The sequence below is a fragment of the Phoxinus phoxinus genome, assembly GCF_949152265.1.
Source record: "Phoxinus phoxinus genome assembly, chromosome: 18".
Taxonomy (NCBI): domain Eukaryota; kingdom Metazoa; phylum Chordata; class Actinopteri; order Cypriniformes; family Leuciscidae; genus Phoxinus; species Phoxinus phoxinus.
The window spans coordinates 23,994,000-24,020,281 of NC_136893.1; the positions used below are offsets into that span (position 1 = coordinate 23,994,000).

The window sequence follows — 26,282 nt, forward strand, 5'->3', positions numbered from 1 at the left end:
TAAATGAGTAACTAATACATTTAGAGAGGTTTAGACTTTAAATCTGCCAAAAGAACAAGACAAAGTAAACGAGTAAGAATATATATATTTTTTTTACAGAGCATGTCCACATTGTCACAGTCACTAATTAATAAGATGCAAATGTTTCCATACACACAGTATAATCCTGTTGCAATATTTATTATTTTGTATTCTGCTTACATTAAACAGTGTGCATGTGTGCATGTATGTGAATATATATTCTGTATGTATATATATACTGTGTATATATACTGTATATGTATGTATATACACACACATATACACATTTTTGTGTGTGTAATGAATAGATTTTAGGGAATATTATTGAAGCACACGCGCAGACACACTCGCTCATTGTCTTGTATAGCGTAGTGTGTAACAGACAGACAGTTGGTCTTTTGTCCTACAGATAAACCCTGATCTCTGGAGGGAGGGGGGGGTGTGGGGCGACCCAGGGTGGGGCAGTGCACTGAAGTCAGCCGGATGATGTTACACTGCAGTGGGGTTACTGAGTGTCTGAGGGCTTGCGTCTCCCGAAGGGGGGTGTGCTGCATGACAGCTGGAGGACTCGGGACAGGGTGAGGAAAGTGCTGCTCGTCTTGCATCATCCTCATGGATTTCTATCTAATCGGATATTTAGTATGATTTTCACAGCTTTGGATAGCCTTTGCCCTTCAGACCTGAGACATCCCAGAGGTGTTGGTTTTACACAAAAGCCCGTTTTAACATGTGTTACCCATTTATGAAGCCCAGTGGTGGCAGGAGACCAAGAGCGTAACACTGGGAGGGACATTGTAAATTGAATCAAACTCTTCTCAAACCAACGGATGGTCTTTTGAATGTGCTTTGACTGATGAGTGTCTGCTTTATTTATCAGCAGTAATACGAGTTCATTTAAGAGTGATGGTGGCTGAATTCTGCGGTCTGCTTTTCCTTTCATGGTTTGGCCTTCGGTCGTCATTTCTTACTAGATTTAAGGCCTGAAGGATCCTGCCAGAGTGGAAAAATATCTGTGCCACTTCTCCGCAACTAAGAGAAAACATAAGTGAGAGAGTACAGATTTTTAAGGCCTTAGATAAAGGTCTGACAATGTTTTATTTATTTATTGTCGAATTAAATCATTTTGAGGAATTTAATTTAGTTGGGCTGAAGTCATTAAGCACGTATCGACATCATATGTTGCTCATTAATTTTGTCTGATAATGATTCTTCAAAAATGTCTCTTGTGTTCCTTCCAAGAACAAAAAAAAGCAGCTTTGGATGTGAACGGATGTCTTCTAAAGATGTTTTTGGTCTTGCAGCTGATGGGCTCGCTGGTTCTGGCCGTGGGACTCTGGCTGAGGCTTGATCCAAATACCGTGTCACTTTTAGGAGAAGACGGGCCTGATACCTTCTTTATCGGTAAGCAGTCACTTGATAATATTTCATGACTATTCTCCATGGACATACAAATATCCAGATGTCTCCTTTTTTGCAGTTACAAAGGGCAATGTCCAGTTCTCCAAACAAATACCTGTGAAAATACTGATTGAGATCTGTTCCTTGACTTACTTAAATATACAGTGGAGCTGAGATCACATTGAAATTGTGATTCAAAACTTACACAAAAAAATAATATATATATATATATATATTATTAAATATTAATTATAATAAATCATGATAATTATATATATATATATATATATACAGGTGAAATTGGAAAAATTTGAATATGGTGCAAAAGTTCATTTATTTCAGTAATTCAACTTAAAAGGTGAAACTAATATATTATATAGACTCATTACATGCAAAGTGAGATATTTCAAGCCTTTATTATTTTTTATAATTTTGATGATTAAACCCCACATTTAAAATTAGAATATTGTGAAAAGGTTTTCATAAGCTGTAAGCCATAATCATCGAAATTATAACAAATAAAGGCTTGAAATATCTCACTTTGCATGTAATGAGTCTATATAATATATTAGTTTCACCTTTTAAGTTGAATTACTGAAATAAATTAACGTTGTCACCATATTCAAATTTTTTGAGTTTCTCTCTCACACACACACACACACACACACACACACACACACACACACACACACACACACACACACACACACACACACACACACACACACATATATATATATATTACACTTCTGCCAAATACATATTAAATTAAAGTTAAAAAGTATTTTATTTAGTGGTTTCAGAGTTTTTGGACGCCACTGTAGCTCATACTGTAAAACAGAAATAAATGTATGACAGACAGAGCAAGCGTTTATTGGTAGTGGATGGAACCATCCGAGGCCACTCAGGGTGGTAAAGTTTCCAGCGCCTTCTGCCCAGCCCTCGTGAGACACAGCGAGTTCTTGTACATTTCAAAGGTTGGGTGTTTCTGAAAACAGGAAGTGACATTTCAAATTGTGCATACGTGGAGGAAACCACAAGACTTCAGGTTTTCTGTAGCAACTGTTCAACTTTAGAGGACATGGATGCTATATCTAGATGGAGAGGAGAGCACTTTTCTTCCATGATGTCAGAAAATATACTTATCCTCCTCCAGCTTGGTTTAGTCAGTGACATCACCCTCGTTTGTGGCTTTTAGTACTTTAAGCTGCGAAGAGGTGCCAGTGTGAAAGAGCATGACCCATATCCCAGTCACAAAGTCACATACACTGTAAAAAAAATCATAATTTGTTATCACAACCTTTTTCTTTGTAAAATCACCTTAAGTAATTAATGTGGTTTAGATAATATTTAGATTTTCGGTTAATTAAACCAATCTCCTTCATTGTATTAACTCAAATTTTTTATTTCAGTGAAAAATTTTAAAGCAACCAGGTAACTTAAGTTAAACCAACAACCATTTTAGTTCATCATCAGCTCAGATCAAGAGTTGCAACCCACAGTCATAAAACCACATGATAATTGTAAGGCATCACACACACTTATTACAATCTGTTTGTCACATTTAAATACAAATATTGCCAGCAGCCATATCACCCTGTAGCCCAAGACCGGTTGCCCACTGAAGCTAAGCGGGGCTGAGCCTGGTTAGTACCTGGATGGGAGACTCCTGGGAAAAACCAGGTTGCTGCTGGAAGAGGTGTTAGTGTGGCCAGCAGGGGGCGCTCACCCTGTGGTCTGTGTGGGTCCTAACACCCCAGTATAGTGATGGGGACATTATACTGTCAAAAGAGCGCCGTCCTTCGGATGAGACGTTAAACCGAGGTCCTGACTCTCTGTGGTCATTAAAAATCCCAGGATGTCCTTCGAAAAAGAGTAGGGGTGTAACCCCGGCATCCTGGCCAAATTTGCCCAGTGGCCGCTGTCCATCATGGCCTCCTAATCATCCCCATACACTGATTGGCTTCATCACTGTCTCCTCTCCACCAGTAAGCTGGTGTGTGGTGGGCGTTCTGGCGCAATATGGCTGCCGTCGCACCATCCAAGTGGATGCTGCACATTGGTGGTGGTTGAGGAGATTCCCCCTTCTATGTAAAGCGCTTTGAGGTCTCAGATAAAGCGCTATATAAATGTAACAAATTATTATTATTATTATTATTAAATACAACCCACATACGATTACCTATTTATAGACTTACTATATAAGTCCAACTTTTGTATTATACTGTTGCAGTATACATGTTGGTTTAATTATATTTTGTCAGAATACTTACAATATAATAATTTATAATGGCCATAGATAAATAAAGATGTTTTTACAGTATCCAGCGGCAGGGGTTAACAGGACCATGCTAACCTGCCAAAGCTGACAGTGACCAGTTCAGGCTTCATAGTCCTCTCTGTCACACAAACACACACACACACACACACACACACACACACACACACACACACACACACACACACACACATTTTACATGACTTTTAGATTATAGAGTTAGCAATGACGAAGTATGGTCTTCTCCACAGCTGTGGCAACGGTGTAAATATTACCAGCGTGTGACAAGATTGTTTTTAGTCAAGAGGGAAGATAAAGGTTGTTTCCACTCTTCCTGTCAGACTTTATTTTAGTTTCCGTTCTAATTTGCTCTCCTTTTTTTTCTTCTTGAGATACTGGTGAGAGGCTTTTGAGCTTGAGTAAGTAACACTCTCAGCCCAGAAGAAGTATATGTTCCGGGAAAAAGGCTGTGATTACCTATACCTTTATACTTGTGGCCTATACTTGCTTGTGAAATTGGCTAAATATCCAACAGTCTGCTCAATATAATGAAGCAGTTCTTTGACCCATAAACAACCCAAAACTGATAGCACAGTGTATGCTATTGCTAATGTAAGTTAGTATGTACAATCTATCACAATATTACTGCTTTGCTGTATGTTTGATTAAATAAATGAAGCCTTGGTGAGCATGGGACTTCTCTAAAAACATTTAAAAAGTCAAAAAGACCCCCAACTTTTAAAACTGTAGCTGATGAAAGCCGACTGTGTTGTCGCCTTGCGTCGGGGTAAAAAGCTGCACTTGAACACACCGAGAGAACTACAGCCGACTGTACGCTAGGATGCGCGTTCTGATCCTGTGTGTAAATGTGACAACTGTCTATTTCTGCAGATATATTCGTCAGTACACAAACCGTAAACAAAGCAGTGCGTGCTTACCGTTTTGAATATCAATCCTGCTACACACTTTATTTCTTTCTATAAATATTTACCAAGGAACATTCAATAACGTAACATTAGAACAGCCTTCTATTTGTACCGTTTTGACTTCTTACGCTCGCTGTTTTGCTATTATTCTCGTGAACAGCTGAACAGCCAATCAGAGTTCCCTCTTTCACCGACGGCCCGACGCCGATTCAACATGTCAAATTGGCCGAAACAAAGCCAACGAGCACCAATTTCAGCCGACGGTGCGGAACACACTGAGAAAACTTAGTCGGCCGACGCACAAAAACTGCCCGACAGCCGACCGTCGGCTTGGTGTGTTCCAGGCTTAAATACCCTGACCAGAGTGTTTGAGGAATATCATACACACTACAGCATGACTTTGAAAGCACTGTAAAAGGGAGTCTCTCTCTCTCTCTCTCTCTCTCTCTCTCTCTCTCTCTCTCTCTCTCTCTCTCTCTCTCTCTCTCTCTCTCTCTCTCTCTCTCTCTCAAGAGTTTATATCTCATTTCCAGACTTCCCACCGGTCCCAGGTCTCCTGTGGCATAATTACAATGGCTCAGGAAGAACTCCTCGGGAACTAAAGAGCTTATGTCTCTCGATTACATTTTGAGGCTGGAGTCTGAGGATGCTGAACCTGTCGGCTGTTTCTCTGTTGTTGGGGCAGATGGGAATTCGTGCACCCCTTGCCCTCTTTCTATTCTCTCTAATGAGGATAATAAGATGATGGAAGAGGCTGGAGTGAAAGTTAATGACATCATCTTTAAGTGTTGTGTGCGGTCTCGCTGTTCTCAAAAACATGCTGTCATCTCACAAAAGGACTCATATCACGCTTGTGCTTCCCTCTGCTGGTGATCCGGTTATATTACTTCCTGCTGAACGATCAGAAATCAGACAGAGCTTTATTACCAAGTGAACTTACCTTGGTATTGAAGCTTCCAGTATTTAAATATAACAAGACACATAACATTTAAGAATTTTTTTTGGTTATAAAAGTATAAAGACACATATAGGATTAGTCCTTATAAAAAGGTACAGATACTAAACATATTTACAGTATTGTGAATAATAATATGAATAAATAGGACTTAATGAATTTACAAGGATTTTGTACTGAGGTATTGCAGCCTAGTGATCTGAGGCACCGTCCGGACGACAACAGTTCAAATAGTGTGGCCGGGGTGAGTGGAGTCTGTGATGATTTGACCTGCCCTTTTCCTCACTCTGGAAGGGGACAGGTCCTGGAAGTTGGACTGGGGGGCACCAATGATCCTCTCAGCAGTACGAACCGCCCTCTGATGTCTCCGGTACAAGTTCAGCCACCAAACCAGACAGTGATTGAAGTGCAGAGGACTGTCTCAATATTGGCTGAGTTGAACTGTGTCAGCAGCTCCTGTGGCTCAGCTGGCGAAGGAAGTTCAACCTCTGCTGGGATTGTTCACAATGGAGTCTCTGTAATTGTCCCATTTGAGGTCCTGAGAGATGGTGTTGCCCATGTGTGCGACTCCACCGATGCCTCGGTGCTGCTCTTGATGGTGAGTGAGGAGTGCTGGGGTGTTTCTCCTGAAGTCCACGATCATCTCCACTGTTTTGAGCGTGTTCAGCTCCAGGTTGTTATGACTGCACCAGGCAGCCAGTTGACTGAGGGGTCTTTAGAGGTGCAGTTATTTGTGTTCAGTGAGAAGAGCAGTGGAGAGGACGCAACCCTGTGGAGCACCAGTGCTGATAGCAAGAGTTTCCCCGTCCTCACTATCTGCTGCCAATCTGTCAGAGAGCTGGTGATCCACTGACAGATTGAGGTGGGCACGAAAAGCTGGATCAGTTTGTATGATAGAAGATCTGGTTTGATGGTGTTGAAAGCCGAACTGATATCCACAAATAAGATCCCAAGTCCCAGGTCTGTCGAGATGTTGCAGGATATAATGCAGTCCCATGTTGACTGCATCATCCACAGACCTGTTTGCTCTGAAGGCAAACTGAAGAGGATCCAGCAAGTGTCCAGTGATGTCCTTTAGGTTGGCCAAAAAATGACTTCATGACCACTGATGTGAGAGCATCAGGTCTGTAGTCATTAAGTCCAATGATGTATCGAGCTGTAATGATTTAGTTGTTTCAAGGGACTGGAATGATAGTGGAGCGTTTGAAGCAGAAGGGAACTTCACACTGCTCCAGTGATCTGTTGAAGATCTGCGTGAAGATTGGGGCCAGTTGGTCAGCGCAGACTTTTAAACAGGCAGGTGAATCACTCTCTTGGCCTGAAGCTTTCCTGATCTTCTGGGGGTTTTTTTTACTCGACTCACATCCTCCACATAGACCTTAAGTTGAATAGCAGGAGGGGGGTTGCTGGAGGTGTTGGTGAATGTGTGAAGTGCAGGTCAGAGCGGGTGTGGGGTGTGAGACTGGGCTTTTCAAATCGACAATAAAACACATTCAGATCTTCAGCCATTTGTTGATTGTTGCCGGGTCGTTGGCTGAGAACTGTTTTTTTTTTTTTTTTCAGCTTTTCAGAGTAGCTTCTTTTAGCCACTCTGATCTTCTATGTTAGTCTGTTTCTGGCCTGGTTATACAAGATTTTACCCCCACCTCTGTAAGCATCCGCTTTGGCATGATGAAGCTGTTTGCTGAAACTAACAATCAATGTCAAGACAAAGAGGTCTTGTCAGGGTTGTTCTGTTTCGTCTAATGCCTGGGACACACTTGAGGATTTTGAAACTGTGGGAGATCACAGACAGTTGCAACCAATTTTTAGCATTATAGTCCTCTGAATGCACACTCCGGACCGTCTGTCGATTGTAGTAGCATCTCAATGAGATCTCGTTTGGTCGTTACGATTTGGGATCTTGCGGCTCCGATGCGATCGGGAGCAGTAAAATAATCGTACAACATACAATTAAGGATTTTGTGGACAAAAAGTCGTTTGCGACCAGCCTTGAATCTGATAGACATGACTAAATTGTCACTTGCACAATCGGGCCAGCATTGCATCGTAACTAAAGTTGATCATTTTCACTTCTTTTTAAGTCTTATCATTTTAAACATTCAAGCTAAGAGAGGTTATGGCTTCGGGAGGGGCGGATGTGCGCGTGCGTGTGCGCGTGTCATTCAGAACACAAGACAGAATAAGAGTGTTCTTGCACAACAGAACACGGCAAAATAATAGTTTTTACTCGATTGTACTATTTTGGTGATCGTTGGGAGCCAAAATCAAAATCGAAATTCAATTAATTGCACAGCCCTAAATTAGGTGCAGAATTAGTCTTAAAATCTTCAAGTGTGTGGCCAACCATAGGGTACATTTACACGACAACGATATGCTTAAAACTGAGAAGTTATCCATGTACAGACGACACCATTGACAAAACGATCCCCGTTCACACGGATCCGTGAAAATGACTAAAAACGCTGTATTCTGCTGCCATGCCATTAGATGTCAATGAAACACAATAGATTGAACACATAATGTGCATGACGTCATCCTTTTCACAGATTTGCGTATTTGTTGTTTAAACGGAGACCGTTTTCAAAAACGTGCACTTTGAAACCCGGTTTCAAAAGTTTGCATTTTCAGGCACCCAAAACGCTGTTGTAGTGTAAATGAACGGCCAAAACACATAAAAAGTTTTACGTTTTAAGTTGAAAGCGCTGTCGTTTAAACTTTAGGCCCTGTTTACACGAAAACGCTCGCGGGTGAAAAAGTAAAAATATTTTATCGGATGTGCCTTTCGTTTACACGGCGACAGCGTGTTTGGGGCTTAAAAACGCAAAAAAAGTGAAACCATCCTCAAGAGTGGAAATCTTAAAAAACGCTCCACCATCGCGTTCCCGACTAAAGGGTAAAAACGGTAAAAACGCAAAAGTCTGCTAGACAGTGAAGGCGTCGCGTACACGTTTACGTCACAGGCATGCGCCAGTACAGGAAAATAACAAAACATTATCAAACTAAAATATAGCATTCATTTCATTGACAAAAAGAAAAAGAAAAAAAATCAATCATTTTTGAGCGACACGCGAAGAGCACCGAGGGTTAAAGCAGCAGCTTTACCGTATTAAACATGAAGAACTGTGTCAGCGTCTCTTTCACTTTCAGTGCTCCACATCGCCACCTAGCCTTCTGGAGTGCATACTACATTGAATTTCACACACTGTTGCGTCACCATATGCACGCAGATTTTCCCCCATAACGCTCGTCTAAACGCAGAATAAAAAGTGATAACGCAACGCCACTTTTGCGTTTTCTCTTCAGATCGTTTCCGTGTAAACACAGCCTTAGTTTTCATTGTGTTCAGTTGCTGTTTTCCTTTGACCAAGTTTTCCTGTTTTATTCATTTATCCCACTCACCTGTTACCTTGTTAATTAATGCGCTAGCTTCTTTGTTTGCCCTGTGTATTATAGGCCCCCAGTTTCAGTCTGTTCTTTGTCCTGTATTGTTTAACGTCGATGTGTATGGTTGTGTTATCTCATAGTGATTATCCTGTTTATTTTGTGTTGATTATTAGATTAAAGATGCTAAAGGTGCTGAAAAAAAATGGCTTGGCGTGTTACATGTGGGTCTGGTTGTTGTATTACCTGTCATGTGATTTGTTGACTGTTGCTTTATTCTCGTGTCCTGCGCAGGGGTTTATATCCTCATTGCGGCCGGGGGTCTGGTGATGCTGGTGGGCTTCTTCGGCTGCTGTGGGGCTGTGAGGGAGTCTCAGTGCCTGCTGGGATTGGTGAGTGAGATAGTGCTCATTCTTCTGATTTAACGAAACAATATTGCTCAAAGAAAATGCTCAGTGAGAAACGGACAGAAAGCTTACATGAGGATTTCAACTCGAAATTAATTTTGTATTTTTTTTTTTACCATTTTACACAAATTTTTCAAACAGGATGGAATGTTTTAGATTGAGACAAATCAACTAATCCTACAAAAATCACATAATTTATCAAATACATGATCTTACTGATGCTTATGCTGTTTTAAACATGTCAATTTGAGAAAGGAGTAAAAAGATAAAACAACCAGAATCTTTATTTAATAAAAAAATATGGAAAATAAAGTAGACGTAACTCATGTGCTGTGTCTCTCTTGCCTGGCAGTTTTTCGCCTGTCTTCTGGTCATCTTTGGAGCAGAAGTTGCAGCAGGAGTGTTTGGGTTTGTCAACAAAGAAAAGGTACTACTAAACTTTAAATGTGTTGATTCAGAGTTCATTTGGAATGATATTAGTCTGACGTTGTTATTGTTATTAATGTGTCATTTAGATCATTGAGGAAATAAAAACTTTCTATGACGAGTCCGCCAAAGACAACGACAATTCAACTGTCCAGTCCTACCACCTCATTGTGAGTTTACACTTTTATTACATGTTCTGTGTGTCTCTTTGTTGATTTAATCAGTAATAATAAATATAAAAGTTTTACACGTGCTTGAGACACAAAATGGAACCAATATTTACTGAATACAATGGTTATTTTTGAAATGTCATACGCTTATTTAGAGTCATAAGTTGAAATATAAATCACTGCTATTTTTTTATTATTTATTAAGTATTTCTTAATATAAATAAATATAATTTATAAATATCAATTTATTTTGAATTTGTATTTCATCTAATATTTATTTGACTATATTTTTTCAGCTTTGTTTCAATTATCGGTTTTAAATAGTTTCAGTTCACACTAACAACACTAATATACTAAATATAATATAATGGTTGTATATTTGTAATGCTTCACATGTGCAGCTGAACTGCTGTGGCTCATCTTCAACGGAGGCCACTTTGTGTCAAGACATCGAACCAAACCAGGTGATTATTTCTGATGCAATAAGTAGAAAGTTTGTTTGGTAAATACCAGTATGTTTCGAATTTGAAAATTGTAAACACTTCAGTTAGTGTGACACCTGTTAAAATTGCATTGAAACTGATTTATGTAGAACAGTGGTTCCTAAACTGGGTGGTGCGGGGTTATAAAAAGGGGGGCGCGCCGGCGCGGGATAGTGTACAGTCAGCAGTGACGGATTATACGGTCGTGCGCTAGTGCTCCGATTTCCTATTGCGTATGGGTTTAACGATGTAGCGTAGCACTCTGATTTCTAATTGCGTATGGGTGGTGGTGTTGACAGGTCGCCCCAACCACCATCATCACCCCCCGCCAGCTTGTCCGGGCCGCCACTCTGGTCTAGTGCCCTGGGCGTAAATCCATCCCTGGCAAACTGTTATGCAAAAGAAACCTGTTCAGGATGATGCAAGACCCCACTGCGAAATTATCCCGCTTATTATCCGGCTACTTGCCACATAATTGAACACAAAATATTAATTTGACATATTATATAAGTTCAAAATGTCTCACTGTACCCACTTGAGCGGTGTGTTATCAGTACCGGTAGTAGCGGCTGCTGTCGTGCAAATACAGACCGCTAGCGTGATTTAACCCTCTGGTGTTCTTCGGCCCAAATGGTACCGAAGCTTTTGAATAAACATTTTTCAAAAATCATAGCTTCATCGGAATGGTCCGAAATTTGGTAACTGTGTTGGTACTTGGTATATGAACACCCAAAAAAATTGGCGACAGGATTTGAATAGTCTAAGTGGTTGTAAAAAAAATAGTCACACTCAAGACCTTCGGGTCCAAATGGTCCCCCATAGGAAATGAATGGGAAATTGGCAAAAATGTGAAAATACAGAGTTTTTTTGTGCGTACAATCTTCAAATCAGCCACGATCCAGAAAAAAAGCACACAACAGTGAAGGGGTGAATCTATAAAACATCAAGAGTGCAAAACAGACACATCCACACACACACACACAAACACACTTTTATACACATACACACTAATAAATTCAGATTACATAAATCTATTTAGAATTTTTAAAAATCACAGCTTCTTCGGAATGTTACAAAACTAGGTGACTTTTATGGTATTAGGTATGTGAACAAACAAAAAATATTGAGGTCATGATCCAAGCATGCTAAGTGGTCATCACACTTCTGCTCTTTGGTCAAAAATTACCCCCATAGGAAATGAATGGGAAATTGTCAAAAATATGAAAACACAAGAGTTTTTTTGTGCATACAATCTACAAATCAGCCAGGATGCAGAAAAAAAGGACTCAACAGTGAAGGGGCGAATCTCTAAAACATCAAGAGTGCAAAACAGACACACACACACACACACACAAATGAAAGCTAATTTGATTGTATTATAAAGTAAAACTGGCACTTCAAATGACCATTTAAACCAACCAAACTAACAAAAAAAAGACAAAAATAGTCTTTGAGAATCTGTTATTATATTTTAAAATCAATAACCTGAAAAAAAATTGGCAAATATGTGCAAAAATCACTAGAATTTGCAAGCCTTTCTACAGAAATCTGTAAATCTATCTAGTGGTAAAAATGTGCTATTGCGTGATAAAAATGCTCAGTGTATCCACCAGATGGCACCAATCTAATTTAAAAAAAAATTTCATGAGGCCTAGGCTTGACTCTAAAATAAAATACAGCTTTAATAAAAAAAAAATTATAATTACATATATATAAAAAATTTATATTATATTCAATGGGAAAAAATGGGTCATAATTATTGCATAAATATTAAACCAACCAAACAAACAAACAAAAAAGACAAAAAATAGTCTTTGAGAATCTGTTATTATATTTTAAAATCAACAACCTGAAAAAAAATTGGCAAATATGTGCAAAAATCACTAGAATTCGCAAGCCTTTCTACAGAAAGCTGTAAATCCATCTAGTGGTAAAAATGTGCTATTGCGTGATAAAAATGCTCAGTGTATCCACCAGATGGCACCAATATAATTTAAAAAATTGTTTTCATGAGGCCAAGGCTTGACTCTAAAATGAAATACAGCTTAAAAAAAAAAAAAAAAAAATACATATAAATAATTTTTTTATATTATATTCAATGGGAAAAAATGGGTCATAATTATTGCATAAATATTAATTACAAATCATAAAATTATCTCAAAACACCAAAAAAGAAAAGAAAAAATATTATAAAAAACAAGTAAAAAACAAAAAATTTTTTTTTTTTTAAATAAATATTATTCCCACCCTCCCGGACCATTTGGTCCCGAAGGTCCTAAGTGTGACTCTGAAACGAAGAACACCAGAGGGTTAAGAATCAGAATTGAGTATTGCAGGGAGCTGTGTAAAAATATTAATTAATTATACATGGTTCTGCATTAAGAATGCACAAGTGTGTGAAAAAACTGCCAGTGCCAGGTAAACGTAAAGCACAACTACACCAGACCCGGTAGCAGCGCGACTCGACAAAAGCAAATAGAAGCCATTATAATCAGTGAGGCTGTCTACACTGCGGCGTGTCATGACAAAATCCCAGACCGTAAACTCATGCCCCGTTTTATTTCTGACGTACTCCAAAGCTCTGACTCTTGGAAAATATTTTTTTCTACAAAATGGGGTCAGAAAAAGTTTGGGAACCACTGGTGTAGAAGAATGTGGTACATACTAAAAGAAACATACTATCAGTCTCAATATGTTTCGCTGTCTGCAGAAATGTGACGTGGCCATTGCAGAGTTTTTCAACAGTAAGCTCTTCATCGTCGGTTATGTGGGAATCGGAATCGCAGGAGTCATGGTAAATTTCAATATTTCAATACAGTCAATTCAGTAAATTTTTATTTCCATCTCTATCTTCAGCCTATATATTTTTTATGTATGTATGTATTATACATACATACATACATACATGCATACATACATATATATATATATATATATATATATATATTAGGGGGGTGTCATTTTAACACATTTAATGAATTATTTATGGGAAAATAATGCACATAAAATTATTTAACGCACCCGCCCCTCCCCAGACCTACGAAGGCCATTTCATAGAGTTGATTGGTGACGAACATGATCCAGGGAAACAACTCATGTGTGATAGAGCCTATTGAATGCGGTTATAATGCCCCTAAAATTCAAGATATCAGAGCAAAAATGCCCCTGTATGAGTTTTTGTCTCATATTTATATCATATGACATAGTTAAGCAATATCAAGCGAGTGATGTTTTTGTCCCGAATAGCATGGGTGCAAATTAGATATTCAACGGTTCAATAAATAAGCAGTTAATTTTGTGTTAAATTTTAGACACGATATTGTCTTTTTTGTTATTGTCGTAATTTGGCCAACAAAAAAGCCACAGCGGAACTGTTGTGTGTCTCTGAGCAACACACAGCTGTGTTTCTTTCCGAATAAATCTGCGTTTTGAGCGAATCAATCGGGTGAACCAATGATTCAATTGCCCATTCATTAAAAGAGAGTCATTTACTTTAATTAATGAACATTTAGACATTTACCGCCATCTACAGGCAGTTTTATTTTTTTATGTAGAGTATCACTTCATATAATAATAATAATAATTTAATATTTTGGTAGTTTGACTCATCCTCGTATGACTTTCTTTCTTTTGTGGAACATAAAATAAGATATTATGGAGAATGTTGGTAACCAATCTCTTTTGTTTTGTAAATGACTCAAAATACCAGTTCAGATGCAGCTTCTCTTCAAAAAAATCATGGCCGTTGTAGCCTAAATGTTAATGTGTAATAAATTCTATGTTGAATCATATAAAATATTTCTTTCTAAAGCTAAATTTTGTAATGTCTATTTGATGTTTTTCTCATTTAACTCTTAAAGCGATTGATTTCGAATATTGTGGGCCTACTGTATACAGCAAGATTAGGGATAATTATTAAGGAACTTTGTGTATGTGTAACATCTTCTCTCTTCACAGATCATTGGCATGATCTTCAGTATGGTCCTATGCTGTGCAATCCGAAACAGCCGGGAGGTGATCTAACACAGTCTCCCTCGCCCTGACACGCATATATACAACAATAACATTCCTACCAAGTTCAAGGGGTTCTTCTGCCATCCTATAAACTCAGGAGCTGAATACAAACTCCATGTCCATAATCCTGTACACATAATCCTGTTTTAACCCTTTCAAAGTGCTGGGTTGTCTTTATTTAATGCCTACTGGTTAGGTGCCGAGCTGGATTTTCCAAGTGCGACAAAAACAAATTGTGTTAACAATATAATTTAGATTGTGACTTCAGTTTTAGTGCACGCTGATCTGCGTGTTCATGCTATTCTTGGCTGTTGCTGTGTGGCTTCACATGTCAGATAAAAATATTGTGTAATGTGATGCCAGGGATTCTGTGGCAAACCCACGGCTGGTGGGAACGGGGAGAAGACCCACAGATGCCTTTCGCTTAATGTTTATACACAAAGAAAGTAGTCTTTGTCACCAAGAGATTGATAAACATTTATGAATTATCAAAACGACTCATGCATGCTGGAGATCTTTAGACGAATCCTTGAACCACTGAAGTCCATATTGTTCAGTAAGCCTCCTTAAGTATTTCTTTGGAAATTCTCCATGTCCTTTCCACTTCAGGATAAACACACCGACACATATTTCCAGCTCGGCTTTCTTGCGATTGAACTCCGGCGAGGTTTCTGTTATGCAACAGCTGATAACGGTCCTGCCTGGTGTTCTGGGGCTCGATGGAGTCGACTCATTCTCACTGAGGATCTTGTGGTGTGGAGTTGCCTGGTTATTTTATGCATGTAGCTATAAGTAAAGACTCAAGGCCGACACTATCTGGTGTCTTATACTCTCATACTCTCTGTGGTCTGTGGTTGCATCCAAACATCTGCGCTGAGAAGACGAAACGGATCAGACATGAATAGCATTTGAATCATTTGTTTGATTCATTCACCAGTTGATAGCAGTCCAAGCAGCGTCCTTAAAGGAGCACTCCACTTTTTTTGGAAATAGGCTAATTTCCCAGCTCCCCTAGAGTTAAAAAGTTGACCGTTTACCGGTTTCAAATCCATTCAGCCGATCTCCGGGTCTGGTGGTAGCACTTTTAGCATAGCTTAGCATATATAATTGAATCTGATTAGACCGTTAGCATCTCTCTCAAAAAAAGGACCAAAGAGTTCCGATATTTTTCCTATTTAAAACTTGACTCTTCTGCAGTTACATCGTGTACTAAGACCGACAGAAAATGAAACTCCCATTCCTGCGTAATAATCAAGGAACTGCTGCCGTACCAGCAGCGCAATGATATTACGCAGCGCCTGAAAATGGTCCCAACTCGGTAACTTCCAACGTGACCGGCACTAAGTTTGTAATATCACTGCGCTGCTGGTACGGAAGCAGTTCCTTGATTATTACGCAGGAATGAGAGAATAGTTCCTAGTCATATTGGCCTAGAAAATCACAACTTTTCATTTTCTGTCGGTCTTAGTACACGATGTAACTACAGAAGAGTCAAGTTTTAAATAGGAAAAATATAAAAACTCTTTGGTCATTTTTTTGAGAGAGATGCTAACGGTCTAATCAGATTCAATGGTCTATGCTAAGCTATGCTAAAAGTGCTACCGCCGGACCCGGAGATCGGCTGAATGGATTCGAAAACGGTAAAACTCAACTGTTTAACTCTAGGGGAGCTGGAAAATGAGCCTATTTCCAAAATAAGTGGCGTGTTCCTTTAAGGGTGACATGCTACATCTAAAACTATTTTAAACATGCATTTATATGAAATGCATGAATAAATTACACGTGCATTTGGTGACCTCATATTAGATTGGCCATGTGAATTCCTTTCAACAATATTGCGCATTTTTATAAAATTTAGATTTATTTATTTTTTTGTGATTTTGCCAGTTATTGGATAGGACCTTGGAGTTAAGACAGGAAGTAATGAGAGAGGGAAATAGGATCGGGAAAGGACCTCGAGCCAGGGCACGATCTCAGGTTACTCAAGGTACATCTGCACCATATGGCGTATTTCGAGGTTTTAATTAGATTTTGCTTTCCGGATTTTCAACAACGTCTCACACTTTTGAACCCAAACATTTTTAACCCTAAAATTTGGATGTTGGACAGTATTTTCAACTACCCTTCAACTTTCAACTGATCAAATTCAGCATTTTGGAATAAACACTAAAGTATCTCCAAATTGTAATGAACCAAATTTTCCACATAACTGAACTTGGCTCAGTCCTGATGTATTTTTTTTTAAAACACTTACATTTCTGTGTACATATCTGTGTGAGAGTTTCATAAGTTCTTACTATAGTTGTAGTGATCATGAAGATCTGTATTGTGCGGTTGATGTGGTTGAGGCAGCTTTGGCCAGTGTTTTTGCATTTTTTGCATTTGAATATTAAGGTGCCTTCTTTAATTTATCCGAAAAGACAATTTAAAGGGTTAGTTCACTTCAGAATTAAAATGTCCTGATCATTTTATCAACCCCACGTCATCCAAGATGTTCGTGTCTTTATTTCGAAATTTTAATTCTGAAGTGAACTAATCCTTTAATATTTTGTTGAATGATTCTTGTTTTTTTTTCATGAAAGGATTGGAAAAGGGACAAAATATCTCTTTTTTATTATTTATAATGGGACAGCCATTGGTTGGTCAGATATATGTCTGCTGGTGCATCACTGCTGAAGTTCCTCAAGTTGAAGTGGCATTAGTGTAGCGATTAGGATACGCTGTAGTCGATGCTAACAGAGAGTAACACATGAAACAAGTGTTTCGTTCACATTCAATGTTGAAGTAGTTCTGTCCTCATACCCAACAGCAACCCGTTTGTGGTTGTTCAGACTGTAAAATAACTAGTATGGAGCGTGTAGCTTTTGAGTAGAGACTGTTGTAAACTATTTTTAGTGTGTCATTCTTACAATTTGTGTAAACGGTGTAGAGATTGTTTGTACTGTAAACATAACACTGCCGTTTTTTTTATGTTAGTGTTTATAATTTGTGTGTTTAATTTATTTTCTGGAGAACAAGTTCAAAAATAGCATTCGAGTTTCTCAGGAACATTGCAGCACGAGAACAAATAAACTTGTTTGAAGTTTCCGAGTCTTGTGTTTTTCAGATTTTCATATCACCAGCGACATGTCGCAGATAAGACGTACCATGTAAATGTAAACAGGACCATCCGTTAAATTCAGATTTTTATGGGAGCATGGGTGGGTGCGCTTTCTCAAGCAAACCGAGTAGGATATACAGTGTACCACAGGACCTTAGTGGGGCCCCTCGTCACATAACATCAGCACTGGTTGTCTTTTAACTGACTGCAATGGAAGGCACTGGATGTGAAATATTAGTAGCACAGTCTTGAATCCATGTTGTATCACATGATGACAGGCTTGAGTCTTATATTACCCCATTCATTCTACATATCAAAACGTTTTTTTCTCCACATTATTTAGGCCCACCAAGCAAGTAGTTTTACAATGTCTCATCAGATCTTAACTTCTGACCAAATATTGGCATTAAAAAATTTAAATGCGTTTGATATGAAACTTTATGAGAGTATAAATATATAAATGGAAATAAAATAATTTAAAACTGCCTAAACCTCCTAGAAAAGCTCAGAAATGTATATGATGTAAGGTTGGAAATAATCCAAGATTATTTCAATGCAACAAAGACACTTTCTTTTCATTAAGACATTTCCAGCATAGCAGTGATTGGGACAATGGAGGAAATTGTGATGGTCTGATTGGTCAGTTTGAATATCTCACACCTAGGTGTTAGGCCACACGGGCGGGGAAGTGATAAAACAAGAGGTCACTGTTGTTCTGTCTCTTCTTTTTGGATACTGAGCTGGTGTGGAGAGGGTCTCTCTCTCTCTCTTTCTCTCTCTCTCTCTCTGTCTTTCTCTCTCTCTCTCTCTCTTCATATTTCTCTCTCTCAGGTAACATTTTACATTTAAATGCTGGGTAAAAATGGTTTAAATTCTCATTACATCCATGTTGTAACTATTTAAGTGTAAACATAACCTTATTGCACATTGAACTTTTATTTAATTCATGGAGTCAGATTAAAACGAGATAATTGCATATGGGAACCTGTGTCTTATTTAACCAAAATTACTTTGAGATGCTGGAAAGACGGAACGCGCAAGAAACCTTCCCTGTGCTATAGGAAACCCTCATTGGACCATATAGCGCGGCTTACAATGAAAAAGTAACAATTTGGTGTCACATGAGCACCAGAGTCAAACAGAAATGTTTATTCTTCATTATTATCTTATAGAGCTATTATAAGTTTTAAGAAAATGTGCCTTTAAATGCAGAAGTTAGAAAAAAAATATTGTAAATTACACTGCTAGCTACAATTGATCACGTACAGTACATTCACGTACATAAGGTCAAGATTTTGTCTTTCTACATGGATTGCACGTCAGCTGCAAGTGAATGCTATGCAGGAAGCTCCTGTGCAGAATCACACAGGCTAAAGTTTCAGCTACACTGCACAGTCTGCACTTTTCACCAACTCGGTTAACACTCACCAAGCACTTTAGATGTCTGTATATGTGTGAGTTTCCTTTACACTACTGTTATTCGAATCTTTAACTTGTAATTTTCACTGAAGTACACACACATATAAAATACACACATATATAATACATACATTATGTATATAATACATGCTGTATAAAACATTTATTATAATTTTTTGGGCTAAAAATAAATGCAAGTGTTATATTTCAATACTGCTAAGACTTACAGTTTGTTTACAGGCTTGAGCACAACCACTGCACTTTTTAACAAATGATCATTAGTTTTGTTAGATTTCGTTTTTTAGTGTCTTTTACATCTCTTAATACCATCTTACTTACAAAGCAGATCAAATATTTAAAAAATTATTACAATTTTAAATGGGAAAAAATTAAAAGAATCACATACTTCACTACATCTTAAAAAGGGGTTTGCTTAATGTATCGTTATACACAGTTTACAGATTATTCAGCAATGTTAGTAGCAAATAGATTAGCCAAACAAACTTAATAATTTTGTGGAATTCCACATTTAAAAACAGCTAAAAATGTTCAAGAAACTTTTTTAAAAATGCATTTGCTCATACTAACCACAGAATTAGGAACATTGTGGAATTAACAATAAAACACACATTGATTTTAGTTTGTTATGGACCTTTGTCAAACCATTGTTCAGTTCCATATTTCCTCTATTTCAATGTGTGAATCCCAAACAAACCCAATGTGAACTGCTTGAAATGGTTCAAGATGTGTACAGGCCTGTTTAAAGCTCCAAGTATGACAATTTAACAAGTTTAGGTTGAACAGAATGTCTTTTAATTCTGTTATGTAAAACTCTCACCTCTCTTCAGCAGGAATCAAACTTCCCATCTCTGTGTCTCTTTAGAGTCATGCATATTGTATAACAATGTCCTCATAGATATATGTCTCCATGCTAATGTCCACATTAATCAGCAGCTCCTCCGTAATATTGTGCATATTCAAAACATCACAAGAAAGGTAGGACAGAACTGTTAATGGAGGACATGTGTAAAAAAAAAAAATATTACAAGATTTTCTGGCTCTTTGAGTGCATGAATGATGACTGTACGCTTTTCAAATCAATCCTCACTGAGGATAAATCTGACTGTCTCTGACCATACATTTCCAATAGAAAAAGAAACCTAATCATGTGCAATGATATAGCTTCCTGAATAAGCATATTGAAAATGCTAAAGGTAGCATGTAAAGACATGAAATTTAACTCATTTAAGCCATTATCAGTCTTCTCCAAAACACACATTCATGGCAACACATAACAATTTACACAAGATGGCGAAATCATGTGATGTCTTATAACTTGGATCATGTAAACCTTCCAGATTACTAAAGTAGTTTTATGTTTTTGTATGACCCAGATTTGAACAATACTGCCATCTCATATAAAATATTACAAATTGTCATGTGACCAGGTTGGTTTGTTCTCAAACATTTAGTTGCATAATAGCTGCATTGGTCTTTAAAGTTTAATTCAGTTGGTTTCATAGTATGAAGATGTTTAGACAGAGTAAAGGTTGAATGGGGTTTGTCCTAAGAGGAACTCTCCAACACCGATGAAGTAAACCACTTGAGCAATCCCGAAGAGTGGAGCGATGACTAGCGCCCTGCAGCCGGCACCCTTCAGAAAAGCAGTTGGCCCTTCTTTACGCATTATCTTTCTGTTGGAAGAAAGAGCAGAGTCATCATTACTACAACAGAAGAGGAACCAAATTGGTCACTAATTCTCTTTCCCAGAATGTCCGTTATCCAAGTTACTGGATACTATACCTGATGCAGTCTAACATGCCATTGTAGGTGTCTTCATTGGCACTTTTATTGAGGGACTGGAGCCGGGTTTTCACCACTGGATAGAGATGGACCAACCTTAGTCTTTGCACATACACTAACATCTGCTCAAACATATGTTGTTCAGCCAATCTTGAACACTCACCATCACAAGGACTGACTGCCACAGCCGCTGTACATCCAGCCGCACAGCCCGAAATAAAAGACCAGTAAAAAGGCACATTGTCACCCTCAGATGTCTTGCCCAGCTGGTTGATATGGGCAAACAGTGGAAAGTAAATCACAGAGAAGGGGATATCCCTGCAAGAAGAAGACCCAAGGTCTGTTTTAGAGAGATAGCTTGTTGGAAGTTCCTTGATCAGTGTCATTTGCCCAACATACCTACCAAACAATTACAGCCCTAACCCTAACCAACCCCGGAAATCTGAGAGGAATGACAGGCTACTAAGAAAGTTGTTGAAGGCTCTAACTCTACCATAATTGTTTGATGGCAATGTTGTTCGAGGACAAACGTGTATGTTGATCTATAGGGACAAGTTCAACTTGACCAGGGATGTCCAATCCTGCTTTTGGAGGGCCACCTTTCAGCAGAGTTTAGGTCCAGCCCTAAGTTAACAAAACTGAACCAGATAACCAAGGTCTTCAGGATTACTAGAAACTTATCAGATTTGGAAACTTAACAGAAATGCAGATGTGTGAAGACACACCAAAGAAATAGTGGCGATGGAAGCTGACTGTGTTCTCAATTCTCGTCTGCTGTCGTCTCAGCCCAAAAGCTGCGTTTCAACACAAACGAAAGGACTAAAGGCGACTGTCAACTAGCATGAGCGTTCTGCCCCTGCGTGTAAGTAAATACTGTATCTTTCTACATCTGCAGGTATCAATAGTCTATATTCGTCATTCAAAAAGGGAAACTGACACTAGGACTGCAGATATACAACCCGTAAACAAAGCAGTCCTAGCTTACCATTTTAATATCAATCACTCTGATCACTTGGCTCATGTTGTTATGAAAATATTTGCACATTTGAATGCGCGGGTAAGAAAACAGCCTTAAGTCTGTACTGTCTTTACTTCTTTGTTCCTTTCATCACTTTAGCTTTTGTTCTTGTGCACTAAATCGTTCGCTAAGCTGAACAGCCAATCAGAGTTCTCTCACTCACCGACGGACCGATGCCGATTCTACATGCTGATTTGGCCTAAAACCCCTGACCGCAAATGGTGTGGAACAGTTAAAAAAAACAAAGCTGACGATACTCAAAAACAGTCCGACATTGGCCAACGACCGACCGTCAGCTTGGTGTGTCCCGGGCTTTAGAGCTAAACTCTATAGGAAAGTGGCCCTCCGGGAGCAAGTTTGGACACCCCATGTGTTATACCAATATTGTGTTATACCTTATTGTGTTTTTTAGGCTAGTGGTACTGTAGTACCTCCTATTTAGGCGTGTGGTACTTAGATTTGTTAAAATTATGTTTGCCCCAACCACAGTTTTGACTGGAATGTATTGCCCATTTGCATTATAGGATGGAGGTACACTTACCTCATTAGGGTTGCACCTAGTCCTTTGTAAAGTCCCTGGATGCCCTTTGTGCGAAGCAGTTCCTGGGTAATTTGAATGGCCGACACTCTCCTGGTTGAAGACACAGGACCCACACTGTAGGAGCAGTTCAGGACTGGACTGGCCGTTCCAAGTTTCACAGTGTGGAGCATGGGTAACTTCCTCTGCTGAGCCACTGAATGTGGAAAAAGCGGCACAGCTCAGATATCTTCCTTCCCACTGAAAACCTTGCAAGTCTACTAAATCATATAGTGTGTTGGAGAAACATGTTTAGGTAATATGATTTACGTGATGAAATATTGTCTGATTTGATGACTGATTACATCATAAACATTAAGGGGATTGAGAATTGCAGATTCATCATGATAGAAGGTGAACCTGGGTCAGTATTTATGCCTCACCAAGTCGTCCTGCATCCTGAAGCTGGATCTTGAGCATTTCCATGGGGGTTGTTACAATAACCTGACACATCCCTGCCCCACAACCAGCCAGCATTTCCTGAAACACGCTCAGCTTGAGTCTGAAACACAGGTGTGTATCATTCACCCTCTTTTCATGTAACTATTCTTAAGTACAGTGCAATCTCTTGATAGAAGCGGAGGGAACGTACTCTCCCCTACTGAGTCGCTGACGGAAGAAATCATTGGCGGCCAGTTTGATGGCCTTTTCAGGAGTCACCAGTGTCAGGTTGACTGCTGCACCTGTATGAAGAAAGCGTATGAGTTGATCTATGAAACATATTTACCACTACAGAGATGTTTTAATTTCGTTGTTCTACGAATATAATTCCTGCTTCGGATCCTCTTATAAAATACATTGTAAGAGTTGTTTGCAAATGCCAAACTTGGCAAACTATAGTAGTCAACATTTGAAGTGGATAAAAAAAGTTAATCAAAGTTGTTCTAAGACAAGAATGGGCATGCAATAAAAATGCATGTAGACCTTTGATGAAAGGTTTTGATCCACTTAAAATGTTGACTACGGTATATCAAACATCTAAAATTAAGTCACAGTTACATGTATTTAAACACATGCTGCCAAGACCAACACCCATTTCAGTCAAATCCAGTCAGTGCCTCGGGCAGGTTTGTGTGAAGGGTATAAAGTGCTGACATGCAAATTATGTTGCTTTATGAAGATGTCCTTATAGGGCTTTACATTTTAGCAAAAGAAGAAGGTCAAGAGATTTTTTTTATTAAAACTGCTTACCTCTGTACATCCCAAAGTATCCCTCAGATCGAACAGTCTTTATCAGACAGTCCATCCTAATCACAAAAATAATGATCTGTTATTGTCTACTATATCACCATTCTGAAACAATAGTGAAGCCTGAATAAGCGTCGCACCTTACACGCACATTGTGCTCTGAGAAAGAAAAACGAGTTTTCAGGCCTCCATTACAGGTATTTATCTTACTTTCTTCCAGGAACTCTCTTTTTAAAAAAAATGCTTTCTTGTTTAAGGTTGAGTGAACTTGCAATAAGTGTTTGGTGTAGAGTTTAAAGTGGATTGGAAAAGACAAAGTAAAAATTCCTAAATTAAAATAAGCGAAATGTTACAAATGTGCTGTGCAAAACATACATGTTTTTGTAGACCCGTTGGCTTCCTCTTTGGTTCTGGAGTCTTGTCTTGGCAAGATCTATGGGGAAAACACAGGTAACACCAACCAGTCCAGCAACTCCACCATTGATGAGCTTGGCAGGGAGGCTTGCGAACAACAGAAGAGAACGAATAAATCAATCAATACCCCCCTAAATATCATAGTCATTGAATTTGCATTCTTCCATTTTACATTTATACAAAATCAAGGCTCTGCTTTGAAGGTAAATATAAATGACAAAGAAGCAAGGCAATGTCAGACTGACACTACTTCAAATCAACAGGTTCTGACTACTTACAATAATACCGTAGCACCAAAAGGGTTTTTACTGAATACAGTGTTTGTGGTTCATACCTGATTGGTTGTTGAGTCATGGTGAGAGGTTTGTGGTTTGGTCTGAGGACTGAGGTAGACAGAGGAGCAGTCAGTGTGCAAAGCAGCAGAGAAGGGTTATATACAGAAACCCCTCCCAGGAGCCTCGGGCAACACCGTGGTTCACTCCCTCACTGTGTGTCTCTGCTAGGACTGAGTGCACGGCCAATCAGAGGAGCAGGATCTTCTTACAGTAGAAGCATGCAAACAGACACTCACACTACTGCACACACACTTGCATACATATTTAAGGATTTTAGGTGAGTACATTTGAGTGCGTTCTTAAGTTTTAGAATAAATCTTTGGGGGAAAATGAAATAAAAAAAATAAGAATGTTGGATTTCTTCTGAAACATGCTCACATGTCAAGAATTTTATACCTGATTGACTAATAAAATATTTGTAAAATATTTCCTTTTCATAATATATTTTTTTAACTTTTATTGAATAATATGTGAGAAGTGTAAGTTACATGAAGAACAACAGTATTTTATATACTTCATATTGTATTGTGCTGAAATCTAAAAATGTTAATATATAGCAGGATCTATTTTTATATTTACACTTCAATTCATGCTAAATTGATTTACATCAAATTCACTTTTAATAGTTCACATGATTGTGGATTTGTACTATTCACTGTAAAAAAAAAAAGTGTAAATGAAGATTATTAGAGTACATTTTACAAGAGTAAGTTTTTCTTTGGCAGGTTTTATTTTTGTGAAACTACTAGCAATTTCTGAGTGAAAATTGTTCCAATTTTCTTTTCAGTGTTGTTGCCTTACCTGGAGGCACTGAAGTGTGCAAAAGAAGTGTGCTTAATGATGTGCACTTATAGTGTACTTCAAATCTTACAAGTATACTTTTTAAAAAGTGTACTTGCAGATGATATAATATAAAAATTTAAGGCCATTTAAGGAAATTACACTTTCATATATTTCTTAACACACTTAAGTTCACTTTAAAAAAAATTGGGAAACACTTTAAGGTTCATTAGTTAACATTAGTTAATGTATAAACTAACATGAACTAACCATGAGCAATACATTTTACAGTGTTTATTAATCTTTGTTAATGTTAGTTAATTTAAATAAAGCTGTTCATTGTTTGTTAATGTTAGTTAACAGTGTTAACTAATGTTAACAATATTGTAATAAAGTATTAGTAAATGTTGAAATTAACATTGACAAAGATGAATAAATCCTGTATATTTATTTATCTACTGGGTAATGTTTGTGCTGGGTAATGTTTGTGCTGGGTAATGTTTGTGCTGGGTAATGTTTGCGCTGGGTAATGTTTGTGCTGGGTAATGTTTGCTGGGTAATGTTTGCTGGGTAATGTTTGTGCTGGGTAATGTTTGTGCTGGGTAATGTTTGTGCTGGGTAATGTTTGTGCTGGGTAATGTTTGTGCTGGGTAATGTTTGCGCTGGGTAATGTTTGTGCTGGGTAATGTTTGTGCTGGGTGATGTTTGCGCTGGGTAATGTTTGCGCTGGGTAATGTTTGCGCTGGGTAATTTTTGCGCTGGGTAATGTTTGTGCAGGGTAATGTTTGCGCTGGGTAATTTTTGCGCTGGCTGGGTAATGTTTTTGCTGGGTAATGTTTTTGCTGGGTAATGTTTGCGCTGGGTAATGTTTGCGCTGGGTAATGTTTGTGCTGGGTAATGTTTGTGCTGGGTAATGTTTGCGCTGGGTAATGTTTGTGCTGGGTAATGTTTGCGCTGGGTAATGTTTTTGCTGGGTAATGTTTGCGCTGGGTAATGTTTGTGCTGGGTAATGTTTGTGCTGGGTAATGTTTGTGCTGGGTAATGTTTGTGCTGGGTAATGTTTGTGCTGGGTAATGTTTGTGCTGGGTAATGTTTGTGCTGGGTAATGTTTGTGCTGGGTAATGTTTGTGCTGGGTAATGTTTGCGCTGGGTAATGTTTGCGCTGGGTAATGTTTGTGCTGGGTAAT

At 38.5% G+C, this 26,282-nt stretch overlaps 2 protein-coding genes across 2 annotated transcripts in view; one reads left to right on the forward strand and one right to left on the reverse strand.

Annotated features, from left to right (window-relative positions):
* The window catches only part of tspan2b (tetraspanin 2b), a 40,772-nt gene extending 25,288 nt beyond the window's left edge, over positions 1 to 15,484 (forward strand). The window contains exons 2-8 of the mRNA XM_079587489.1: positions 1,323 to 1,422; positions 9,257 to 9,354; positions 9,722 to 9,796; positions 9,885 to 9,965; positions 10,367 to 10,429; positions 13,158 to 13,241; positions 14,405 to 15,484. Of these exons, the coding sequence (XP_079443615.1) occupies positions 1,323 to 1,422; positions 9,257 to 9,354; positions 9,722 to 9,796; positions 9,885 to 9,965; positions 10,367 to 10,429; positions 13,158 to 13,241; positions 14,405 to 14,470 (567 nt within the window). The 3' untranslated portion in view covers positions 14,471 to 15,484. The remainder of the gene's footprint in view (positions 1 to 1,322; positions 1,423 to 9,256; positions 9,355 to 9,721; positions 9,797 to 9,884; positions 9,966 to 10,366; positions 10,430 to 13,157; positions 13,242 to 14,404) is intronic.
* Positions 15,485 to 18,695: 3,211 nt separating this feature from the next.
* slc25a55b (solute carrier family 25 member 55b) lies at positions 18,696 to 24,435 on the reverse strand. Its single transcript, XM_079588182.1, has 9 exons — positions 24,315 to 24,435; positions 23,942 to 24,067; positions 23,570 to 23,625; positions 22,971 to 23,061; positions 22,762 to 22,880; positions 22,343 to 22,535; positions 20,947 to 21,101; positions 20,784 to 20,859; positions 18,696 to 20,674 (listed from the first exon to the last, which is right to left on the reverse strand). Exons 1-9 carry the CDS (start codon positions 24,332 to 24,334, stop codon positions 20,515 to 20,517), a joined length of 996 nt encoding a protein of 331 aa, XP_079444308.1. The 5' UTR covers positions 24,335 to 24,435; the 3' UTR covers positions 18,696 to 20,514.
* Positions 24,436 to 26,282: the final 1,847 nt, after the last annotated feature.

Bases quoted from the DNA above. Each gene is read 5' to 3' on its own strand.
- slc25a55b (XM_079588182.1), bottom strand. From the start codon at position 24,334: ATGACTCAACAACCAATCAG. The intron at 23,062-23,569 runs GTAAGCAGTTTT...TTCTTCATACAG, and splicing joins ATACTTTGGGATGTACAGAG to GTGCAGCAGTCAACCTGACA. The intron at 22,881-22,970 runs GTACGTTCCCTC...CCTGTGTTTCAG, and splicing joins CAGCGACTCAGTAGGGGAGA to ACTCAAGCTGAGCGTGTTTC.